At 61.0% G+C, this 17,675-nt stretch overlaps 4 protein-coding genes and 1 long non-coding RNA gene across 10 annotated transcripts; 2 read left to right on the plus strand and 3 right to left on the minus strand.

Annotated features, from left to right (window-relative positions):
• Positions 1 to 180: 180 nt before the first annotated feature.
• Rgl2 (ral guanine nucleotide dissociation stimulator like 2) lies at positions 181 to 7,005 on the minus strand. Of its 4 annotated transcripts, XM_005084853.4 has the most exons (18): positions 6,892 to 7,005; positions 6,535 to 6,731; positions 5,214 to 5,297; positions 4,828 to 5,006; positions 4,672 to 4,722; positions 4,289 to 4,586; positions 3,789 to 4,040; positions 3,602 to 3,705; positions 3,427 to 3,511; positions 3,285 to 3,353; positions 3,085 to 3,159; positions 2,328 to 2,360; positions 2,089 to 2,210; positions 1,904 to 1,999; positions 1,713 to 1,821; positions 1,331 to 1,627; positions 873 to 987; positions 181 to 781 (listed from the first exon to the last, which is right to left on the minus strand). In XM_005084853.4, exons 2-18 carry the CDS (start codon positions 6,688 to 6,690, stop codon positions 570 to 572), a joined length of 2,337 nt encoding a protein of 778 aa, XP_005084910.1. In that variant the 5' UTR covers positions 6,691 to 6,731; positions 6,892 to 7,005; the 3' UTR covers positions 181 to 569. The 4 variants fall into 4 exon arrangements, with proteins under 4 accessions (XP_005084910.1, XP_040588139.1, XP_012979771.1 ...); XM_040732205.1 differs by lacking the exon at positions 6,892 to 7,005 and having other exon boundaries at positions 5,944 to 6,678; XM_013124317.3 differs by lacking the exon at positions 6,892 to 7,005 and having other exon boundaries at positions 5,938 to 6,678.
• A 599-nt stretch (positions 7,006 to 7,604) lies between these two features.
• On the minus strand, positions 7,605 to 13,820 carry LOC101829214 (TAP binding protein). Its single transcript, XM_005084920.4, has 8 exons — positions 13,625 to 13,820; positions 13,323 to 13,493; positions 12,870 to 13,130; positions 10,899 to 11,297; positions 10,394 to 10,735; positions 10,230 to 10,319; positions 10,070 to 10,128; positions 7,605 to 8,854 (listed from the first exon to the last, which is right to left on the minus strand). Exons 1-8 carry the CDS (start codon positions 13,659 to 13,661, stop codon positions 8,843 to 8,845), a joined length of 1,371 nt encoding a protein of 456 aa, XP_005084977.1. The 5' UTR covers positions 13,662 to 13,820; the 3' UTR covers positions 7,605 to 8,842.
• LOC121134257 lies at positions 11,775 to 14,046 on the plus strand. Its single transcript, XR_005871320.1, has 2 exons — positions 11,775 to 12,317; positions 12,471 to 14,046. It is a non-coding gene; the product is annotated as an uncharacterized LOC121134257 (long non-coding RNA).
• Zbtb22 (zinc finger and BTB domain containing 22) lies at positions 13,998 to 17,480 on the minus strand. Of its 3 annotated transcripts, none has more exons than XM_040732209.1 (3): positions 17,389 to 17,480; positions 16,671 to 16,796; positions 13,998 to 16,398 (listed from the first exon to the last, which is right to left on the minus strand). In XM_040732209.1, exon 3 carries the CDS (start codon positions 16,327 to 16,329, stop codon positions 14,497 to 14,499), a length of 1,833 nt encoding a protein of 610 aa, XP_040588143.1. In that variant the 5' UTR covers positions 16,330 to 16,398; positions 16,671 to 16,796; positions 17,389 to 17,480; the 3' UTR covers positions 13,998 to 14,496. The 3 variants fall into 3 exon arrangements, with proteins under 3 accessions (XP_040588143.1, XP_012979779.1, XP_005084914.1); XM_013124325.2 differs by lacking the exon at positions 17,389 to 17,480 and adding an exon at positions 17,091 to 17,180; XM_005084857.4 differs by lacking the exon at positions 17,389 to 17,480 and having other exon boundaries at positions 16,671 to 16,947.
• LOC121134376 (proline-rich protein HaeIII subfamily 1-like) lies at positions 16,328 to 17,543 on the plus strand. The gene is made up of 3 exons (XM_040732532.1): positions 16,328 to 16,394; positions 16,691 to 17,242; positions 17,392 to 17,543. Exons 1-3 carry the CDS (start codon positions 16,328 to 16,330, stop codon positions 17,541 to 17,543), a joined length of 771 nt encoding a protein of 256 aa, XP_040588466.1.
• The last annotated feature ends 132 nt before the right edge of the window (positions 17,544 to 17,675 follow it).

Genomic DNA, 17,675 nt, shown 5'->3' on the forward strand with positions numbered 1-17,675 from the left:
CTGTCACCAGTACCTTGCTCTCAGGTCCAGGGTGGACCAGAGCCTCATGCACACTGCCAAGCAGGCCACTGAGCTATGCTGGGACCTCAGGAGTTGGGTCACTGACCCTTGTCTCTGCCTCCTTCCAACCCGCTCCCCAGTGCTGGTACCCAGCTGTGTGCAGTAAAGGATGGGACAGAGTCCAGGTAGTGTTTTGGTTTATTATAGTGTTGTCACAGTGACAAGAACCCCACCGGAATGGTCCTGTCATTGTCTTCTGGCCTGGACTCAGCCTCTGGGCCTTTCCTGGGCCCTTCACAGGCTAGCGTGTGGCAGGAGCTAGCACTCTTCCCCACCCTGAGTACGCCGCATTCCCCAGAGGGGGAAGCTGTGTGCAGGGATCCAACCCGCTTATGTGACCACCAGTTCCATGGGGCTGGCTTTCGCGGTGGTTTGGTAAACAAATGGCACTCGGCTGTCCCCGAGCTGTGGCCGCTTTTCAGGATTTCTGCCAAGTGTGATGGCGGCCACTGGCGGCCGCTCACGCCTGGTGAGTGCTGTGACTTCTGTAAACCAACAGGACCTCCTCCTCAGAACAGGGCCCGAGCAATCTTCCTCCCTGTGGCCTTAATCCTGGGAAAGGAGCCCCCTCCTCCCTCGCTTGGGGGAGTTCCTGAGGCAGAGGGGCCAGTGTGGACACCAGGTGTGGCAGCAGAGGGCCTTCGGCGCTGCCGCAGGAGGAAATCGTGAGATGCACCGTCCATAGCATAGAAGACGTTAGCGGAGTGCGGGATGGTTAGCTCTGTGGGTTCAGATGGAGTGTCAGGCATTCCTTCCTCCCCACTGCCCGGAGCCGGGTGACCACACCCTTCCCTCTTGCCCTGGCTGCTCACCTCGCTCCCCAGGCAGCAGCTGTACCAGCTCAAACTCTGAAGCTACTGCAGAGTCACGATTGTTTTTCTTAAGGACACGACTGATGACACTGGGAGCCTTGTCCTGGCTTGTCACCTTGCAAAAGAGACCAGAAGAGCAGTAAGTGGATCATGATGGCCTGTTTCCTATCCTTCCAACCCAGCCAAAAAAAGGTCACCTGTGTCCAGTGCTTTCAAACCAACAGGAAACCCAGTATGGTGGTTGCCGGTCCCCATAAGCCAGCCCACATGGTGCCCAATACAAGGATGCTTCCCGGCAGGAAAACTGGCTGCTGACGCAGAGTTGCCGTCAACATCAAACAACCGCTTAAAGAGTCCCGCACAAGCTACAATTCAGTCCTGGCTGCCCAAACCCAAGGCGACACTGATGTCTAATACAGCAAGGTCCTTCCCACCCCATCCGCCCCAGGCTCCCTCACCAGGATGCTCTTGTAGACGCTGCCGTCTTCCCCCAGCTCCATCTGGACTCGGATAATTCGGCAGTCAGAGGACCCTGGTCCGGATACCCCTCCCGCATGTCCAGTACCCCTGGAGGCCCCCTCGCCCGTGCCCCCACTCAGTGGGGCTCCACAGGAGGCTGAGCGGCGGTGACCTCGGGAAGGCCTAGGGGAGGGGCCTGGAGGAGAGAGGTGGCTAGGACCAGCAGGGCTGTGTGAGGAGGAGGGGCTGCTTTCCAGGGCAGAGTCCAGAGATGAGACGGACGGCCACTTCATGTGCTAGGGACAGACAGGTGAGGTGGTGAAGGGAGGGAGGCAAAGAGAACTGTCCTGGGGTAGTCAGTCAAGAGCAGCGCGGACTCACCTGGGCCAGCCGCGTCAGCAGGGGAGCAGGGGTTCCAGGTGCCTCATCTCCAACACTGGACCGATCCCAGGACGCAAGAGGGGTGGGGCCTCCAACAGAGCCCAGCACTCTGGAGAGACGGGAAATTAGACACCACAGGAGCAGTGTGGCGAGGCCCCATGAGACCAGCTCCCAGCCAGCAGTGCTCCTACTCTGTCCACTGCGAGACCACTAGCGTAGGCCGGAGCATCCGTGCAGCAGGAGAGTCACCCGTACCAGGCGGTTCCACTTCACAGGACACGCGGTGACTGGAAAGGATAGCCATGGGCAGAGGTCAGGACACGCCACCAGCACGTGCCCCGACCTGAGTCCTAGACCCAACCACCCAGCCAGTCACCTCTGAGCTTCGGTTAATGGCTGGAGGCCTTGGAGCCACTGCTGGATATCGGGGTCAGGTCGGAGGTCATAGCCACGACATTCGTTCTGGAGGCGCAGCAGCTCCGAAAGGACCGCAAACTCCTGGGAAGGAGCCCTCAAACTGCAGGAGCCCGAACTCAGGGATTCCCGAGTTTGCCTCCCTCTCCCATCCCTGGGACACAGACAGGGAGCCCCGGCGTCCAGCCCCACAGTGCTCACCTTCCTCCGCTTGTCAAAATTGATGTAGCCGTTCTGCAGGGGCGGGAGACAGTGCGAACCCTGCTCAGGCACCAGAGCGCCCGCTCGCTCTCCCCAAACACAGCCAGTGCACGAGCCACTCAGGAGCCCAGCGTCCCCTCCATCCACACCCTACAAACTCACCTCCACTTGCTCTTATCTTTGAGACAGCGTCTCACTGTGTGTAGCCTTGGCTGGTCTAGAACTCACTATGTAGCCCAGGTTGCCCTCTTCCCCGAGTACAGTGCTGGGGTTCCAGGTGCCGCCCAGCTCCACCCAACACTTTAAACTCCCGTCTAAGAGAAAGCATCGAGCTTCCTGGAAGCCTCGGCATTTTCCTGTTTGCACCACCGGGTGGAACCCAGGCTCTTGAACATGCTAGGGAGGCCCTCACACCACCAGCTACCCAGTGCCTGTGCATTTAATAACCCGCGCACGCCAATGTTTCCAGTGCACTCTGAGCACTCACACATGCGTGTGCACGCACGCCTCCCACTGACCGGCAGATGCACATAGCCGGACACACACGGACAGACCCCTGAAGTACAGACGGAACAGAACCTGGCTCCAGAAACTCTGCTTCTGCCTTACGCCTCTCTGTGGAAGAGGGTCTGTGTGACCCTTAGGCTCATTAGTTAAGTCTTCCAGAACAGACCTCCCTCTCTCTGTCTCTCTCTCTCTCTCTCTCACACACACACACACACATACACGCGCGTGCACGCACGCACACCCCACTGACCTCCAATTCGTCCTTGGAGGCGGCATCCAGCATCACCAGGTCCTTCAGGAAGGTCCCTAGGTATGGAACCACACCCTGCAGAGAGCTCAGGGTCAGACTCCTGTGGGGATACGAACCCTCTCTCCCTTCCCTCTGCACAGAACTGTCTTCATTCACCTCACCGGGTGAGCTGCCCCTTCCCAGCCCCACTGGTCACTCACCCCACCCCTGGAGCCAGACCTTGGGGCCTTCTTGGAGTGTGGCTCCACAGGGGGCTGCAGCTTCACTTCCTGGAAGTGACAGGACACGGTGACAGGGAGCAGGGAGCAGGGCAGAGACTGGGGAAGAGGAGACTGACCTCACCTGCACGAGGAGCTCTCTGCTCTGCGAATAATTGTCCTCCTCCGAGAAAATCTGGCACAGGCTGGAAAAGACTCGGAGGCTGTCCCTGGGGGGAAGAGCAGGGCCCTGAGCACAGGCTGGACTCAGCCTAGCAACAGGCTTCAGGCTTCAGGCCTCCCACCTGGCTGCCTCCCACCTGGCTGCTTCCCCCCAGGCTGCCCGAAGCCTGTGGATAGGGCTGGACTGCAGGGCCGACACAACGGCGTAGACTGAGGAGAAATTCCGAAGCAGGCGGCACTCCTGTGAGGACGGAAACACAGTCAGGGCGTACGGCCCCTCCCCACGTCACCGTCCCCGCCAGCAGGACTGACTGCTCCTCTTACCTCCGCCACACGGATCCACTTCTCCAGGAGCCGGGCCCTCTGTGGGGGTCGGAGCGGCCTCACGGTCACCTCTCCTGGCCCCTCTCCAATTGAGGTGGCCCCCAGGACAGAGCTAACGACTGCCCCTGCCACCTTGTTGAACTGTGTGACCGTAGCTCGGACAGACGGGCAGAGGTGGGAGTGTCCTGGTCGGTCTCTGTGACCCCACAGGCCTCCCAAACACTGAGAGGGGATCAGACTGAGAAACAGCTCCTGCAGGGCAGAGGTCACAGGTCAACACCCAGTCAAGCCAGGTTACCTTTCCAGCATCGGGGATCTGAGGCTCTTAAGTGACCAGGGACCAGCAGGGCACAGAGCTCGAGGATGACAGCCAAGGGGAGGGGGGGAGAGGGCCAGCGCACAAGATGGAAGAGGAGCTCCAGGAAGCAAGGAAAGGATTTGGAGCCAAGGAGAGGTTAGTAGGGGGTCAGAGAGCGTAGGGTCAAAGGTCAAGGTCTCACCGCATCTAGCAGGGTCAGCTGTTCGGCCAAGTGGTCAGCGAGGAACACCAGGACATCCGTGGGGTCAGCAGGGGAATCGCCAGGAAGGGCCAGGGGCTTAGGAAGGTCGGGGGCCCGGGGCTCTACCCGGGCCCGGAGGTTTCGGATGAGGTCAGCACTGCCCCCCCCAACACCCTCCCGTGCTGCATACCCTGTTCGAAGCAAGAAGCTCTCAAGTCGGTCAAGCTGACCCTTGACCTCAGAGCCAAAATCCTCAGGGTGAGAGGCCAGCCAGGTTGAAAGTACGGAGATGGCTACCCTGGGAGAAGGGGAACCAGCCAGAGGTCAGAGGTCCAACCTCGGTTTCCTCAGAGGGGCCTGGGGCAGGCGCAGGGGCCACTCACCCTGTGGTCCTCTCTAGCTCACCGGGAGGATGCGACTCGAGGGCTTCCAGCCTGGGGATGAGGAGAGGGTCTACCTATGCCGCTCGCTTTTCAAGGCCCTGGCGCCGTGGGGGCTCGCAGGAGGTCCAGGAGACCCCTCAACCCCTGCTCCCTGACCTGTCAGCCACAAGCCCCAGCAGGGCCGGCGTGGAGGTGAAGGCCCGGTGAGTGGCCAGCAGGGCCGGCGTGAAAGTCATGTCAACCCCTGACGTCCGGACGTCCAACAGGTATCTGACCAGGGCCTCCAGAGTGCCAGCGCGGAGCCGCCGGGAGGAACGAGGGGGAGGCAAGGGAGCCTGGAGAACACGGAGGGTGGCCCGCTAATCTCCCCAGTCCTACTGCGAGACCTCTGCGGTAATCCAAACCCATTTTTGCCAAGGTTCAGAAAGGACAGGGTACGTGGCTTAAATCCCACCACACAGAGTCCTAGACTCCAGACCTCCAACCCAGTGCTCTGGCCAAAGAGAAAAAAAAAATCAAAGGAGCCAAAGTCGTGATCTCACCGAGGGATCGAGAGGCCGATACTGGCGGCTCGTGACAGTAAAGGTAGCACCATCCTCCTCCTCGTCCCAGACAGACACAGGAGCCTGGAGGAGCAAGGAAGAGGAAGTCAGTCCCCGGTCCCCAGCCATTGTCCCCCAGGCCCTGCTCCTCCCTTTGGACCCCTCACCTGTGATGGCGGGGGACAATACCAGAGAGTACGAGGGGTAGAGGGTGCTGGTGACCCCAGGTCTACCCCCACTGGGGCTCAAGAGCCCCCCCGACCGCCTCAGAGCTCCGTGGAATAGAGGTTGCAGTGGGGGGCTTCAACTGAGTGCAGGGTCGCACTCAAATCCCCTTCCCCCCACAGCTGAGCCCAACGCGGCCGAAAAAGCGGGGTGCAAAGGGGCAGGAGCGGGGCGCCAGAAGAGGCACGAAGCCAAAGACCTGAAGCCTAGAGAAGCTGAAACTTCACACGCCTGCCACAGGCCCCGCCCTCCCCGACTGAATCAGAGGAGCCCAAAGGGAGCTCCCTGGGCTCCCTTTCCCTGGTCTCCCGAATGAGGACGCGGCTTCCACTAAATCTCAGCACTGGAGACCCTCTGAAGGTGGCGGCTCCAGTTCGTTACGAGAAGGGGAAGTAAGGATGATGGTGAAGGGGGGGGGGGGGGGGGAGCGGCAGACTCAGAGTCATGTGGCCCTAGTCCCTCCCCCGACCCTTCCCGAAAAACCAGCCTTGCCGGTCACCGTAACTTCAGCAATGCCGGGACCCGGGAGTCCGGGGGCCAATGGGCTCCGCATCTGACTTCTAGACCCTCCTGAAGCCCCAAGTCCTGCTGCTGGGCACAACTATCAGTCCCTAGGAGCGAAGATGACCGCCACCTAGGCTGGGAGCGTCTCTCCAGGTGTCCGTGGCCCCGGGCTAGCTGCCCTCGATCCCGCACTGGGGGTGGGGGAAGGGGCGGCGAAGTCTGAGTTTCCCTCCCCAATCCTAGAGGCTGAGGAGCCGGTTACTGTGGAAACAAACCCCTCCCCGCCAAACAAAAACCAGGAGGGCGACAGGGACCAAGGCACAACCGCCCAGAGGTAGCTCTGTGAGGCGGGCGTGGGCCAAAGAGGGCGCAGCCTGCCTGCGGGACATGAGCTCGGCAGTTCCTGCAGCCGGGTCCCGGATCGGGCGGGCGGACGGACGGGGAGAGCTACAGACACCAGGACCCGCGGCCGGACACCCAGACGGAGGTGCGGATGTGAGCGCGGCGGGGAGGGACAGACCGGGGGACCCAGAGACCGGAAGGAGCAGTCTCGGGAAGATTTAATGCCTTGCCTCCCGTCGCCCGGTCTCACCTCTTCGTCTTCCTCATCCTCTTCCTCCTGCCCCCCGCCCACGGCCCGGCCACCTGGGTCCCCACCCTCTTCGGGGTCTCGGCTCCGGAAGCCGCTCAGCACGACTCCCCCGGGGGGGTTCGTGTCCAGAAGCAGCCGCAGGGGCCGCGGGAGCATGGCCGAGCGAAGGAACCGGCGGGGTCAAGCCATGGGGGCGCCTGGGGAGAGACGGGCGGGGTGCGGTGGGGTCAGGCGGGCCGGGAAGGGGCCGGGGCGGGAGTCCCTCGTCCGTCAGGCGAGCTGGGGGCGGGAGCGCCGTTCGGGGGTCAGGGACGACAAGAGCGGGGTGGGCAGGGTCCCCGCTGCCCCGGCTCTGACCTGCTCGGGAGGGCGAGAGGCTGCGCGGGTCCGGGCTGTGCTCGCGTCGGTCTCTGGCCCTCGGCCGCGCCCCCCCTTGCAGCCCCGCCGGGCTCCCGGGCCCTCCCGCCCTTTCCGCTTCCCCCCTCCCCGCGTCCGCCCGGCAGCAGGAGCCAAAAAGGGAAGGAAGTGAGGACGGGAGCCAGGGCCGCTGACTAGGGAGGCGCCGGGCGCCCCACTCCAGTCCCCGCGGCCCTGCTCGCCGACTCCAGCCCGGGCCGCCCCGAGCGGACGGACGGACGGACGGGAGAGCGCGAGTCCTGACCCGGGCCTCCGCGGAGGGCGAGGACGGGACTTAAGTCTTAATCGTCAGTGACAAGAACGGCGCCGAACCCCGGGGGAAGGCGCTCGGCTGGGCCGCTCGTGACACCGCCCACGCCGGGCCCCAGGGCAGCGGGGCGAATCCGCCCCGGGTTTTGCCGGCCGCCCTGGGGCCCGCCCCCTCCCGCGGAGGGGCCGGAAGCCGGCTAGAGAGGCACCCGCGGCGGCATTTCCGTCGCCTTGCTTCCGCTCTGGTCCGTCGCTCCCGGGTCCCGGTCTCTCCGTGCTCCAGAGTGCGCGCAGTTCCGACGGCAGCTGTGTCGCCTCGGGCGTGGGCGAGGACCGCTTAACGGCAAGGGCTGGGAGGCCACCCAGAGGCTTCCTGGGCCTATAAAGACGGCAGGACCAGAGACTCGCACGGAAAAACTTTATTGGCACACAACCAGACCGGTGCCCGGCGGCGGGGGAGGACCGACATCCTTTAAGTATGGCCGGTGAACCGCACGACCGGGACACTCGGGGGCCCATCAGGACTGGACCCCAGAGACGGTGAGGGTAGAGAGAGGGAGCGCTGTGGCATGCGAGGAGAGCTGGCGAGGTAGGCAGTAGTCGGTTATGGGACACACCGGGACCGTGGTGACCTGTCCCAGGGGCCCCGGACATTAAGATGCTATGATCCCTTAGTCATTGTAATTATCCAGGCGGTGGTTCTCAACCTTCCTAATGCTACGACCCTTTTAATAGTTTCTCATAGTGGTGAGCCCAGCCATAAAATTATTTTCATTGCTACTTTATACTTTTGCTGCTGTTATACATTCTAATGTAGATATCTGATATTCCCAACGGTCTTACAGGGGTCCTGACCTACAGGTTAAGAACCACTGCTCTAGAGCATACAGTGGTGCTTCTTGACCCTGTGACTCTGTGATTGCAGAGTGTGTATGATATAATTATACACGGGTTCTCTGTGTAGCTTTGGAGGCTATCCTGGAACTCGCTCTGTATATCAGGCTAGCCTCGAACCTCTGCCTCCCGAGTGCTGGAATCAAAGGTGTGGGCCACCACAGTACCACCCAGCATGCTTGTATTTTCTTGTGTTTAGCTCTCTCAACAGAACCGCACCCTGGCTGACCTGGAACTCCCTATTGTAGATCAGGGTGGCATGAAACTCAGAGATCCACCTGCCTCTACCTCCGGAGTGTGGTATATATCTTGGGTTTTTTTGTTTTGTTTTTTAATTTTAGTTTCAATAGCTGTAGCCCACATAACAAAACCTTTTTGGGCTTCTTGGTCATTCTTAACATGTATCAGGACCCATCTTTTTGAGAACCACTGCCCTAGAAGCTTAAGAACACTAGATGTGTCTTTAAAGAACAAAAGGAAAACCAGTCACCGAGGCAAAGTGGCCAATGCTACTCCAGAGGCAGAGGCGGGTGGATCTCTGGGACTTCAAGGCTGGCCTGGTTGGTTTGGTGAGACCCAAGCTAGCCAAGGCTAAAAACAATAACAAAACAACAACAAAAGTAAGATACAGAAAAACCCAGCCATTGGACGGAGGGAGTAGATGACTTGAAGGGATGCTGTTTAGGGGAGGAGCTCCTGGAGTCATTTGGAGCAAAGGAGAAGGTGGCATCCACTGAATTGAGTGTCTTTACTCTGACTTCTGCAAGAGAAGAAAGTGGAGAATTTGAAGAGTTAGTGTCTTAGGAGTAGAGTGAGTTCCTCCTGGTTAATCTAGAAACATCCTTATGGGGGTCCCTCTGCCATCACCTACCCTCCTGCTTCACTGTGATCAAGTCTGATTGCCTCCTGCACTCTAAAGACTGATCAGTCGTAGGAGGCTGAGGTTGATCTGGAATCCCACAAGGTTGTAGAGAAAACTGTCCCCAGAGCTGTCCTGACATCCAACCACATGTGATGACACATTCACACACACAATAAAATATCTAAAGAGGGAGACAGACTGCTGGGTGCCGCAGGGGTCCCAAGACCCACACGGCAGGAGGAGGCAACAACTCCCTCAAGTTGCCCTTTGACCTCCGTGTGTGCCATGGCATGCACACGCCCACACAAATAAATAAATGTGGTGACACTCGTGTAACCCTAGCACTTGGAAGGTTAGAGGCAGGAGGATGAAGAGTTTAAGATTGTCTTCAATAAGCCCCACTTAATCACCAAACTGAGGGAGGCAGGGGCAGGCAGATCTCTTGAGTTTGAGGCTAGCCTGGTCTTCACAGAAAAACCAAAAGCAGATAAATAAAACCATCCTCAACTATGTGTCAAGTGTGAGGTCAGCCTGGGCTACATGAGACCTATCTCAACAAAAATTTAATAAATGTATTATTGAGTTATTTTGTCTGTTTCATTTTACTCCTCTCCCCCATGAGCCGAGGTTTCCATGTAGCAGCCTAGAACTCAAGATTCTGCCTCAACCTCTAAAGTGTTGTACCTAGAGGCATGGCCCAGCACACCTGACTTCCTGTTTTTTGTTTGTTTTGTTTTTGTTTTACGAGACAGGGTTTCTCTGTATTGTTTTGGAGGCTGTCGGTCCAGCCCGGCCTCGAACTCACAGAGATCCGCCTGCCTCTGCCTCCCGAGTGCTGGGATCAAAGGCGTGCGCCACCACCGCCCGGCTCTGTTTTGTTTTTAATGTAGATACTAATTATTTCAGTATATGTGTGACTTAGTCTCTAGCAGACTGAACTACATCCAGGGAAACAGACCCAGATTGGAAAGTCTGGGGTGAACTATAGTTAGGACAAAGGATTTAGACCAGGTGTCTGTGAAGTCTACGCCTGAGACTGCCTGCCATGCCAGCAGCCAGAATGCCACCACGGAATAAGGAGGCATGAGGAGGGCAAGACCCAGAGACAGTTACCTTTGAGTCCAGGCTGGCAGCTGTTACCTTTGAGTCTTCACCAATGGTCAGGTAAGCAGCTGTGGGAAAGACGGGGACAGATGTGAGTGGCGGGGACGGGAGGGGTGTGAGACTTCAGAGAGCAGGCAGGAAATGTCCTGTGGAGCGGGTTGACACTTACCCATCCAGCCTAGTGCCTTGATGAGTCCCAGGAGGAGGAAAGCGGACAGGAACAGGCCGATGCTGTCCTCGACTGAGGGTCCGGAGAGGCCTAGCAAGGGAAACGGCGCAGTGAGCTTGGTGTTTCCCGAGGCTCCACCCTGGGTCGGAGGCTCTCCAGGTTACCTGCCACTTTCAGGGTGACTTCAGCACTGCGACCGGATACTGGCAGGCTGGGGTGGTGGACCCGACAGGCATAGCGGACTCCATGTTGCTGGGCAGTGACTGGGGGCAGCCGCAGGTGCCCGGCCTGGCTGACAGAGCCATCAGAATGGTGGCGGACGGTGGAGAGCCACATCTCCCCCTCGGCCTTTCTGGAACCGCCTTCCGGACCACCTCTGAGCTCCCACTCCACCTTCAGGCCCTCCGCAGGGTAGAAGTGGGACACGAGGCAGAGCAGTTCCGGGGGTGCCTCTCCCGGGGCAGCCCACACGAGGGGTGCTGGGGTCAGAGACACTTTGGGGGACTCTGAGGAAATACAGGAACGGGAAGTGAGAGATCCCACTTCTCTCCTCCGTCTGTCGCCTGGCTTCCCCAGTACCAGAAGGGGTGCTCTGATGGCAGGGATCCCCACGGTAAAGCCTTCTTCGCCCCTCCCTTCAACCCCTCCCCTGCCACGGCCCCCACTCACTGTGCACAGTCAGCTGCAGGGAGACCTGTCCCTGCAGATAGGGCAGGTGCACAGTAGCCAGGTAGGCACCCTCCTGAAACGGTCTCACAGCCGGCAGCCAGAAGGTCCCGTTCCCCGTCCATGGGCCCCAGGGCTCATTGTCATCCCAACCAGCAAACGCTACAGCCTTTTCTCGGGCTGGTGGCATTTCTTCAACCAGCCCAGGAGTCGCAGCCAGCAGCAAGTGACCTTTTCCCCTGTGCTGGCGTCGCCACTCCAGCCCAAAGGGAGGGGGACCTGTAGCCGGAGACGGAGCATCTTCCGGAGCGAGGGGCATGTACGCAAAGCTCAGGTCCAGCACTGCATCTTTTCCCAGCTGGATCCGAGGGGCGGGGCTGTGGGTGAGCACAGTCAGCACCACTGGGCATCGGGAGAGAGCAGAGAAAGGGAGGATAGAGACTCAGAGCTGTGGGTCTGGGCCAGGCTGCAGCTGACCCGCCCCCAGACACACCCCCATTTGAAACACCACCTCCAGGCCCTGCCTTTCCTCTGGCTCTGAGCCAACCAAGCTAAGCCTGTGCAGGGAGTCCTGGGGAGAACCAAGGGCATGTGTGTATATGCGATGGAGGCATGGCCCTGGGCAATCTGTGCTGAGCGCTCTGCCCACTACAGTTCTCAAATTCTGGAGATGTCCAAGATCTAAGGCATTTAAATTATTATTTTTAATGTATATGAGTGTATGTATATGTGTATGCAATACCCAAGGAGGCCAGAAGAGGGCACTGAATCCCCTAGAATGAGAGTTACAGGTGGCTGTGAGCCATCACATAGGCACTAATGCTCTTAACTGCTGGGTCATCTCTCTCTACACACACCTTTTTTTTTTTTTTTTTTTTTTTTTTTTGGCGGGAAGACTCACTCTGGCCCAGGCTATCTTGAAACTCACCATGTAGGTTAAGCTAGTCTGGAACTTGATTCTCTTCCTTCAGCCACCCAAGTTCATTCTTTCCTGTGTGTGTGTGTGTGTGTGTGTGTGTGTGTGTGTGTGTGTGTGTGTGTGTGTGTGTGTTGGGGGTGACTAACAGGTGTGGTGCTAATGACTGACCCTAGGGCCTCATTCGTGCCAGCAAGTACTCTGACACCAAGCTGTCTTTTTTGAAAGTCTCATGTAGCCCATGCTGTCATGGAATTCTTGACCCTCTCAAGTGTTAGCAGTATGGGCATGCACCTCCAACACTGACAATCAGACCTACACATAGTGTGTCTACCAGTGAACTATACCCTCAGCCCCTCCTAATCTCCAGACCAGAAATGGAAGCTGCATAGTGGCTCATACTGGTAACCCTAGCACACAGGAGACTCGGGCAGGAGGACTGCCATGAGCTCTAGACCAGCATGAGACCCAGCCAAGAGCCGGACTCAGCGTCACTGCACTCTCAGGTAAGTGGTCTTGGCCGCGTCCCTTCTGCCCACTAGAGGCCGCTATTAACGGACAACAGAGCATGGCCGCGAGCCTAAGGAGGAGTTTCCTTGCCTAGCTGATTGTCGCTAGGCTACATGGGCTTGACACTCAAAGTCTGATTTTTGAAACAGGATCAACTGTACCGGGGGCAGGGAGTGCCTAGCGATTTATCTAGAGGAGTACAGAAAAAATGTTCGGGTTTTAGGACTCACTACCTGTCACTTTACAAGTTTCTCAAACTGCTGTCTGGAAACCACCATGACTTCCCCAATCCTCCACAAAGCCCCGCCCCGAAACCAGACTTGATTTCAGTCTTACTCTGGACTTGCAAAGAAAGGTGAAGATAAACTCTTAACAAACTGCTTCGCTTAACAAATATATATATGTATATATATACATATATATATTTCTCCAACTGGGGCTCATACAGTTGGAGAAATTTCTCATTCAAATCTACTCGGCCAGTGGCCTCCGGCCGATCTAGACCTTTAAAAACCACCCATCCATCTCGCACACCTCTCCAGGGCTACCTGTTGCCATGGTGATGAGGACGGGCTCCCGCAGAGGCTCCGGCTGTGGTCGCAGCAGGCTAGAGAGGCTGAAGACAGTGCTGGACACGCTGACCATCAGCCAATCCCCGTCTAGGGCCCGCGGGCAGCTCTGCTGCGAGATCAGATGTCTAGCCCAGTTCGCTGAGGCGGGGAACGGGATGAAGCGGGTCATCTCGCAGTGTGGTGCGGGGGCGCCCGAGGGGTACCGCCTGAAGGCAGCCAGGAGCATCCCTGCTCGGTCTGCGGGAGGGGATCGAAAGGATGCAACTGTAGCCCCGGCTGGAAATGTTGGGACTATACACAGACCGGGATGCACGTACAACGAAGTTTAGGGAAAAGCCAGGCTTATTTACAAAGTGGGAAACTGACCCAGGGTCCCTTCGTGAACTAAAGGGGAGGCAGGGTGGACTCAGGTGAGTCCCGAAGACTCACCATCCACCTTCAAGTACAGCTTAGGGTCAAGGTCTGGCCGGGGTGGGGGGCCCCTGGGTCCCTGGCGCAGCAGCAATGTGGCAGGTTTCTTGTTCAGGGCACCCCCACCTGCATCTTCCACGAACCAGCACTCAATCGCCTCCAGCCCAGCAGAGACGGCGGGCACCAGGCCTGCGGGACAGGGGCTCCGGTGACCTGGAGGTCCAACGACCTGCCCCACCCCTTCGGGCCCGAGACGGGACCACCTCCCTCTCCTTCCCAGTGTGCCCTTTCCTGAACGAGAAGAAGTGGGGTTCGCTCACCCAAAGCCACAGCGATGAGCAGGGGCAGAGGCTTCATGGCGCTGCGCTCTCTAAGTCCCCTCTTGCCCCTTTCACTTTCATTTTCCTCCAAAGGCCAGCGCGAGGCACCGGAAACTCCCGCTCTGGTCAGATGAGGCTCGCTGGAGGCTCGCAACCCACTAGGGCCAAAACCCGCCTCCAGTCCTCCAGCCCCTCCGCGCTCAGCACGCCCTCCTGGATCGCTCAGCACCACCCTCGAGCCCTAGGAGCCCAGGCTCCTCCCTCCCCTGCGTCCTCAGCGCCACCTCCCTTCGACCGGTTACTGCCGCGGTCTCCGGCCTCCCCAACAGGTGCCAGGTCCCAGCAAACACAGAGGGGTGGTCAGGAAGCCAAGTCAAGTGACCAATAAATATTTTAATCGCCGTTAAGAATTAAAACCTAAACTACGCGTCCCCTCCTTGTCTCCGCCCACTTTCATGAAAACCCAATTGGGGATCCCCCTGGGGCGAGTGGGGCAGTACAGGAACGAGGGGCGCACCCTCCAGGAGGGGAAAGGATGGGACCCAAAAGGCCTCGTCCCACATCACAAGCACAGACCAGGCACAAACTAGCACAACCTGACCGCTGACCCTGCGACTCCGGGAGGCTCAAACGCCGCCTTCCCATCCCCTCACCGGTGGACCCTGATCTGTAATGGGGGGCGGGCCACTGGTATGCCCGAGAGAGGAGAAAAAAGGCTTAGTTCCGGAGATACCGATGTGGAAGGGGCCGAGGGAGGGGGACGGCTGGCGATGGCACACCCTATGCCCTCTCTAGAATATATACAAGTCCACAGAGATAAGGGAAGGGACCCGGGACCACGCTGCACGGAGACTACGCTAACCGCGCGCCCTTCAGTGCGCGCCGCCGCCTCCTCCACCGAAATCCATCTCCACCTTGTGCACGCTGGATGGGGACCAGACATGCCTATGGGACGGGGGTGTGGCCGAGTTGACCTCGTCGCCACTGCCACCACCCACTTCGGAAGACTCCCTCTTGGGTTGTAGGGCCAGCCCGGTAGGAGTCCCGGGTCCAGGGCCGGGTACGGGTCCGGCCATCCGGTGCCGGCGCTCACAGTGTCCCCGGTGCCGCATGAAGCTGTCCCGCCACATGAACTTCTTGGCGCAGACGCTGCACTCGTAGGGCTTGAGTCCCGTGTGCGTCTTCATGTGCTCCGTCAGGTGGTGCTTCATCTTGAACTTTTTGTTGCACACGGGGCAGTCGAAGGGCCGCAGGTTGAGGTGCATGTTCACGTGCCGGTCCCGCATGCTCTTGTGCGAGAAAGCCTTCCCACAGTGGCACAGGAAGATCTTGTTCCCGTCGCTGCCGCCCGTCCCTGCGGGGGCCCCGCCAGGGCCACTTGCTACGCCTAGACCGACCGCAGAGGGGCCCCCCAGGGTCACCGCCCCGTGCTCGGCCGCACTCCCCGGCGGCTGGCCCGGGGCCTGGGAGGAGGAGGAGGAGGAGGACGGGAAGACCAGGATCTGGCTGCCCGGCACATCCATCGGGAGGAGGGGTCGCGGGGCGGGGGCGTAGGAGGAGGGGGCGGGGCCCCCCGAGTCCTCCAGCCCCGCTCCGCTGCCCCCGCCCTCGTAGTGGCCGAAGTCGTTGGAGGACTCGCAGAAGTTGACCTGCTCCTCGCCTTTGTCGGGGGGCTCGGTCAAGGTCCGCACGTCACTGATACTCAGCGTCGCCTCCGGCTCCCCCGCTGCGGGCACCCCAGGGCCGCCCCCCAGGTCCTCGTCCTCGTCGTCCTCACACGTCAGCACCAGGTCCTCCTCCTCCTCCTCCCCCCCCAGGTCGGCGTCTGGCTGAGCCAGAGACGCCGGGCAATGCCGCCCGCGCCTCACGTACACCCAGTGTCTCTGCGGCGCGGCGCTGGCGGGCCTCCGGAGCCCTGGCCCAGGGGCCGCGGCCCCGCGCCCGTCCCCGCCGTCGTCACACAGCTCGTCGGCCTCCAGCAGCAACTTCCCGGAGCTGACACCGCCCGCCGCGGGGCCTGGGAACGCGGGGCCGCCATCCCGACGGCTCCCGCAGCCCGCGGCGGGCGCTGCGAACGCGTCTTGGGAGGACGAGAAGTCGGCGGACTCCCGGGGGCTGAAGTAGTTGCTGCTGCTGGGGGACTGATTCTCGCTGGCGCGGCTGGAGGCGTGGGAGCGCGCCGAGCCCGCGGTGGTGGTGGCGGCGGGGGCCCCGCTCGCGGAGGGGGCGGCGGCACCGGGGACGGACGCGGAGGGGGCGGTGGCCGAGGACCGGCCCTCCCGGAGGAGCTCGGTGCACTTGTCCACTATGTGCCACATCTGCAGGACCGAGCCCACCGTCAGGAAGTTGACGATGTCGGCCGCGGCCATGCTAAGGCGGCCCGTGTACGCCGAGGCCAGCACGGTCTCGAACGCGCCCGGGTCCATGACGCTGGGCAGGGAGATGGACGTCATGCCTTTGAGGAGGACCTGGTCGTGGAAGTAAGGCGACGAGGCGGCCAGGACGGCCCGGTGGGCGCGGAACTCGCGCCCCTGTACTCGGATGGACACATCGCAGAGCTGGCCCTGGAGCCGCTGCTGGTTGAGGGACTCCAGGAGCGCGCTGGTCACTTCAGGGAAGGACACGTGCACCACTGCAGCCGCGGGCAGGGGCAGCGGCGGCGCGGCCAGCGCCAGGGGCGGCGTGGGCGACAGAGACGGCTCCATGTCGCGGGAGGAGGAGACACCCCCCCAGCCACAGGGGCAGCGCGGAGAGGAGGGCGGCCGGGGGGGTCTCTGCGGGAGGAAAAGGAGAGAACGGTGGCAGGATCTTTAAAAAGCCGCAGCCCTGCGGGGCGTTGGTGGCGCACGCCTTTAATCCCAGCGCTCGGGAGGCGGAGGCAGGAGGATCTCTGTGAGTTTGGGTCCAGCCTGGGCTACGGAGCGAGTTCCAGGACAGCCAGGGCTACACAGGGAAATCCTGTCCCGGAAAACCAAAACAAACACACCAAGTCACGGCCCTTGCCGGCGTAGCCACACCGCGTCCCCAGCGCTGGGGGTGTGTGTACCTTTCAACCCCATGGGACAGATGAGGCCACCGAGGCTCGGCAGGCTGCAGTCCCGTCCGCCCCAGCCCGGCCGTCCGACGTCAGCAGCAGGCACGTCCTCCCGCTCCAGCGGCGCTCTTCCCCGGGCTGCGTTAGGAGACGCGGGATCGGAGTGCGGCCGCCCCGCCGCCACCACCGCCCGCCTTTCAAACGCGCGCCTCCCCGGCAGGTCGGGCCGAGCGTCCTGGGGCGAAGGGGGTGGACCCTCACCGCCCAGGCCCCGCCCCCTGCCAGTCCCGGGCCCCGCCCCCTGACTCCGCGACCCCGCCTCGCGTCTGCCCCCGCCCCCCGAACCCCGCCCCCCACCCCGCCCCGGGGGCGCCCCGGGACCATCTCCCCCGACCCGAGGGGCCACCCACAGCCCCGCGCGCCCCCGCTCACCTGGCCGCGCGCCCCCGGCCCCCCCTCACTCGGCGACCAGCGCCGCAGCCCCGGCCCCTCCCGCCGCCATCTTGTGCCGACTCCCTCCGCCCTCCGCCTCCGCCCCGCCTCCCGGACCTGCGACCTTAAAGGCGCAGGCCAGCGCCCCTCCCGTGCGGCTGGGCAAAACTCGACCGACACCGACACTTCCCCTTTAAAGGACCAGTCCGTCGCTCCCTCTTAAAGGCACCAGGTCCCGTCCGCCGCTGAGGACCCGGGACTTGATTTGGCCGAAGCCTTGGTTCCCCTTTAATCCTACCAGCCTGCCGTTTCCCACTGCCGACCGGTGCCGGCTTCCGCCGCTCAGGCTCCACCCCGGCCGTGGCCCTTCGCGGGCTCGCGGGATCTAACAGCCTCTTCCCAGCAAATGACGGGCCCCCTGAGGCCCCGCCTCCCTCCGGATTGGCCGGGTAACCTGAGCCGGCCCCCGATTGGCTTCCCCAACTGTCCAGGTGAGACAGCGAAGCGGCTTAGGAAGCTGCTGACCCCGGCCTTTCTCAGGCCTCTGGCCGGCGGCTCCTGCAAGGGTGAGGAGGGCAGACTAGT

Source organism: Mesocricetus auratus, unplaced genomic scaffold (genome assembly GCF_017639785.1).
Source record: "Mesocricetus auratus isolate SY011 unplaced genomic scaffold, BCM_Maur_2.0 Super-Scaffold_100027, whole genome shotgun sequence".
Lineage (NCBI taxonomy): Eukaryota > Metazoa > Chordata > Mammalia > Rodentia > Cricetidae > Mesocricetus > Mesocricetus auratus.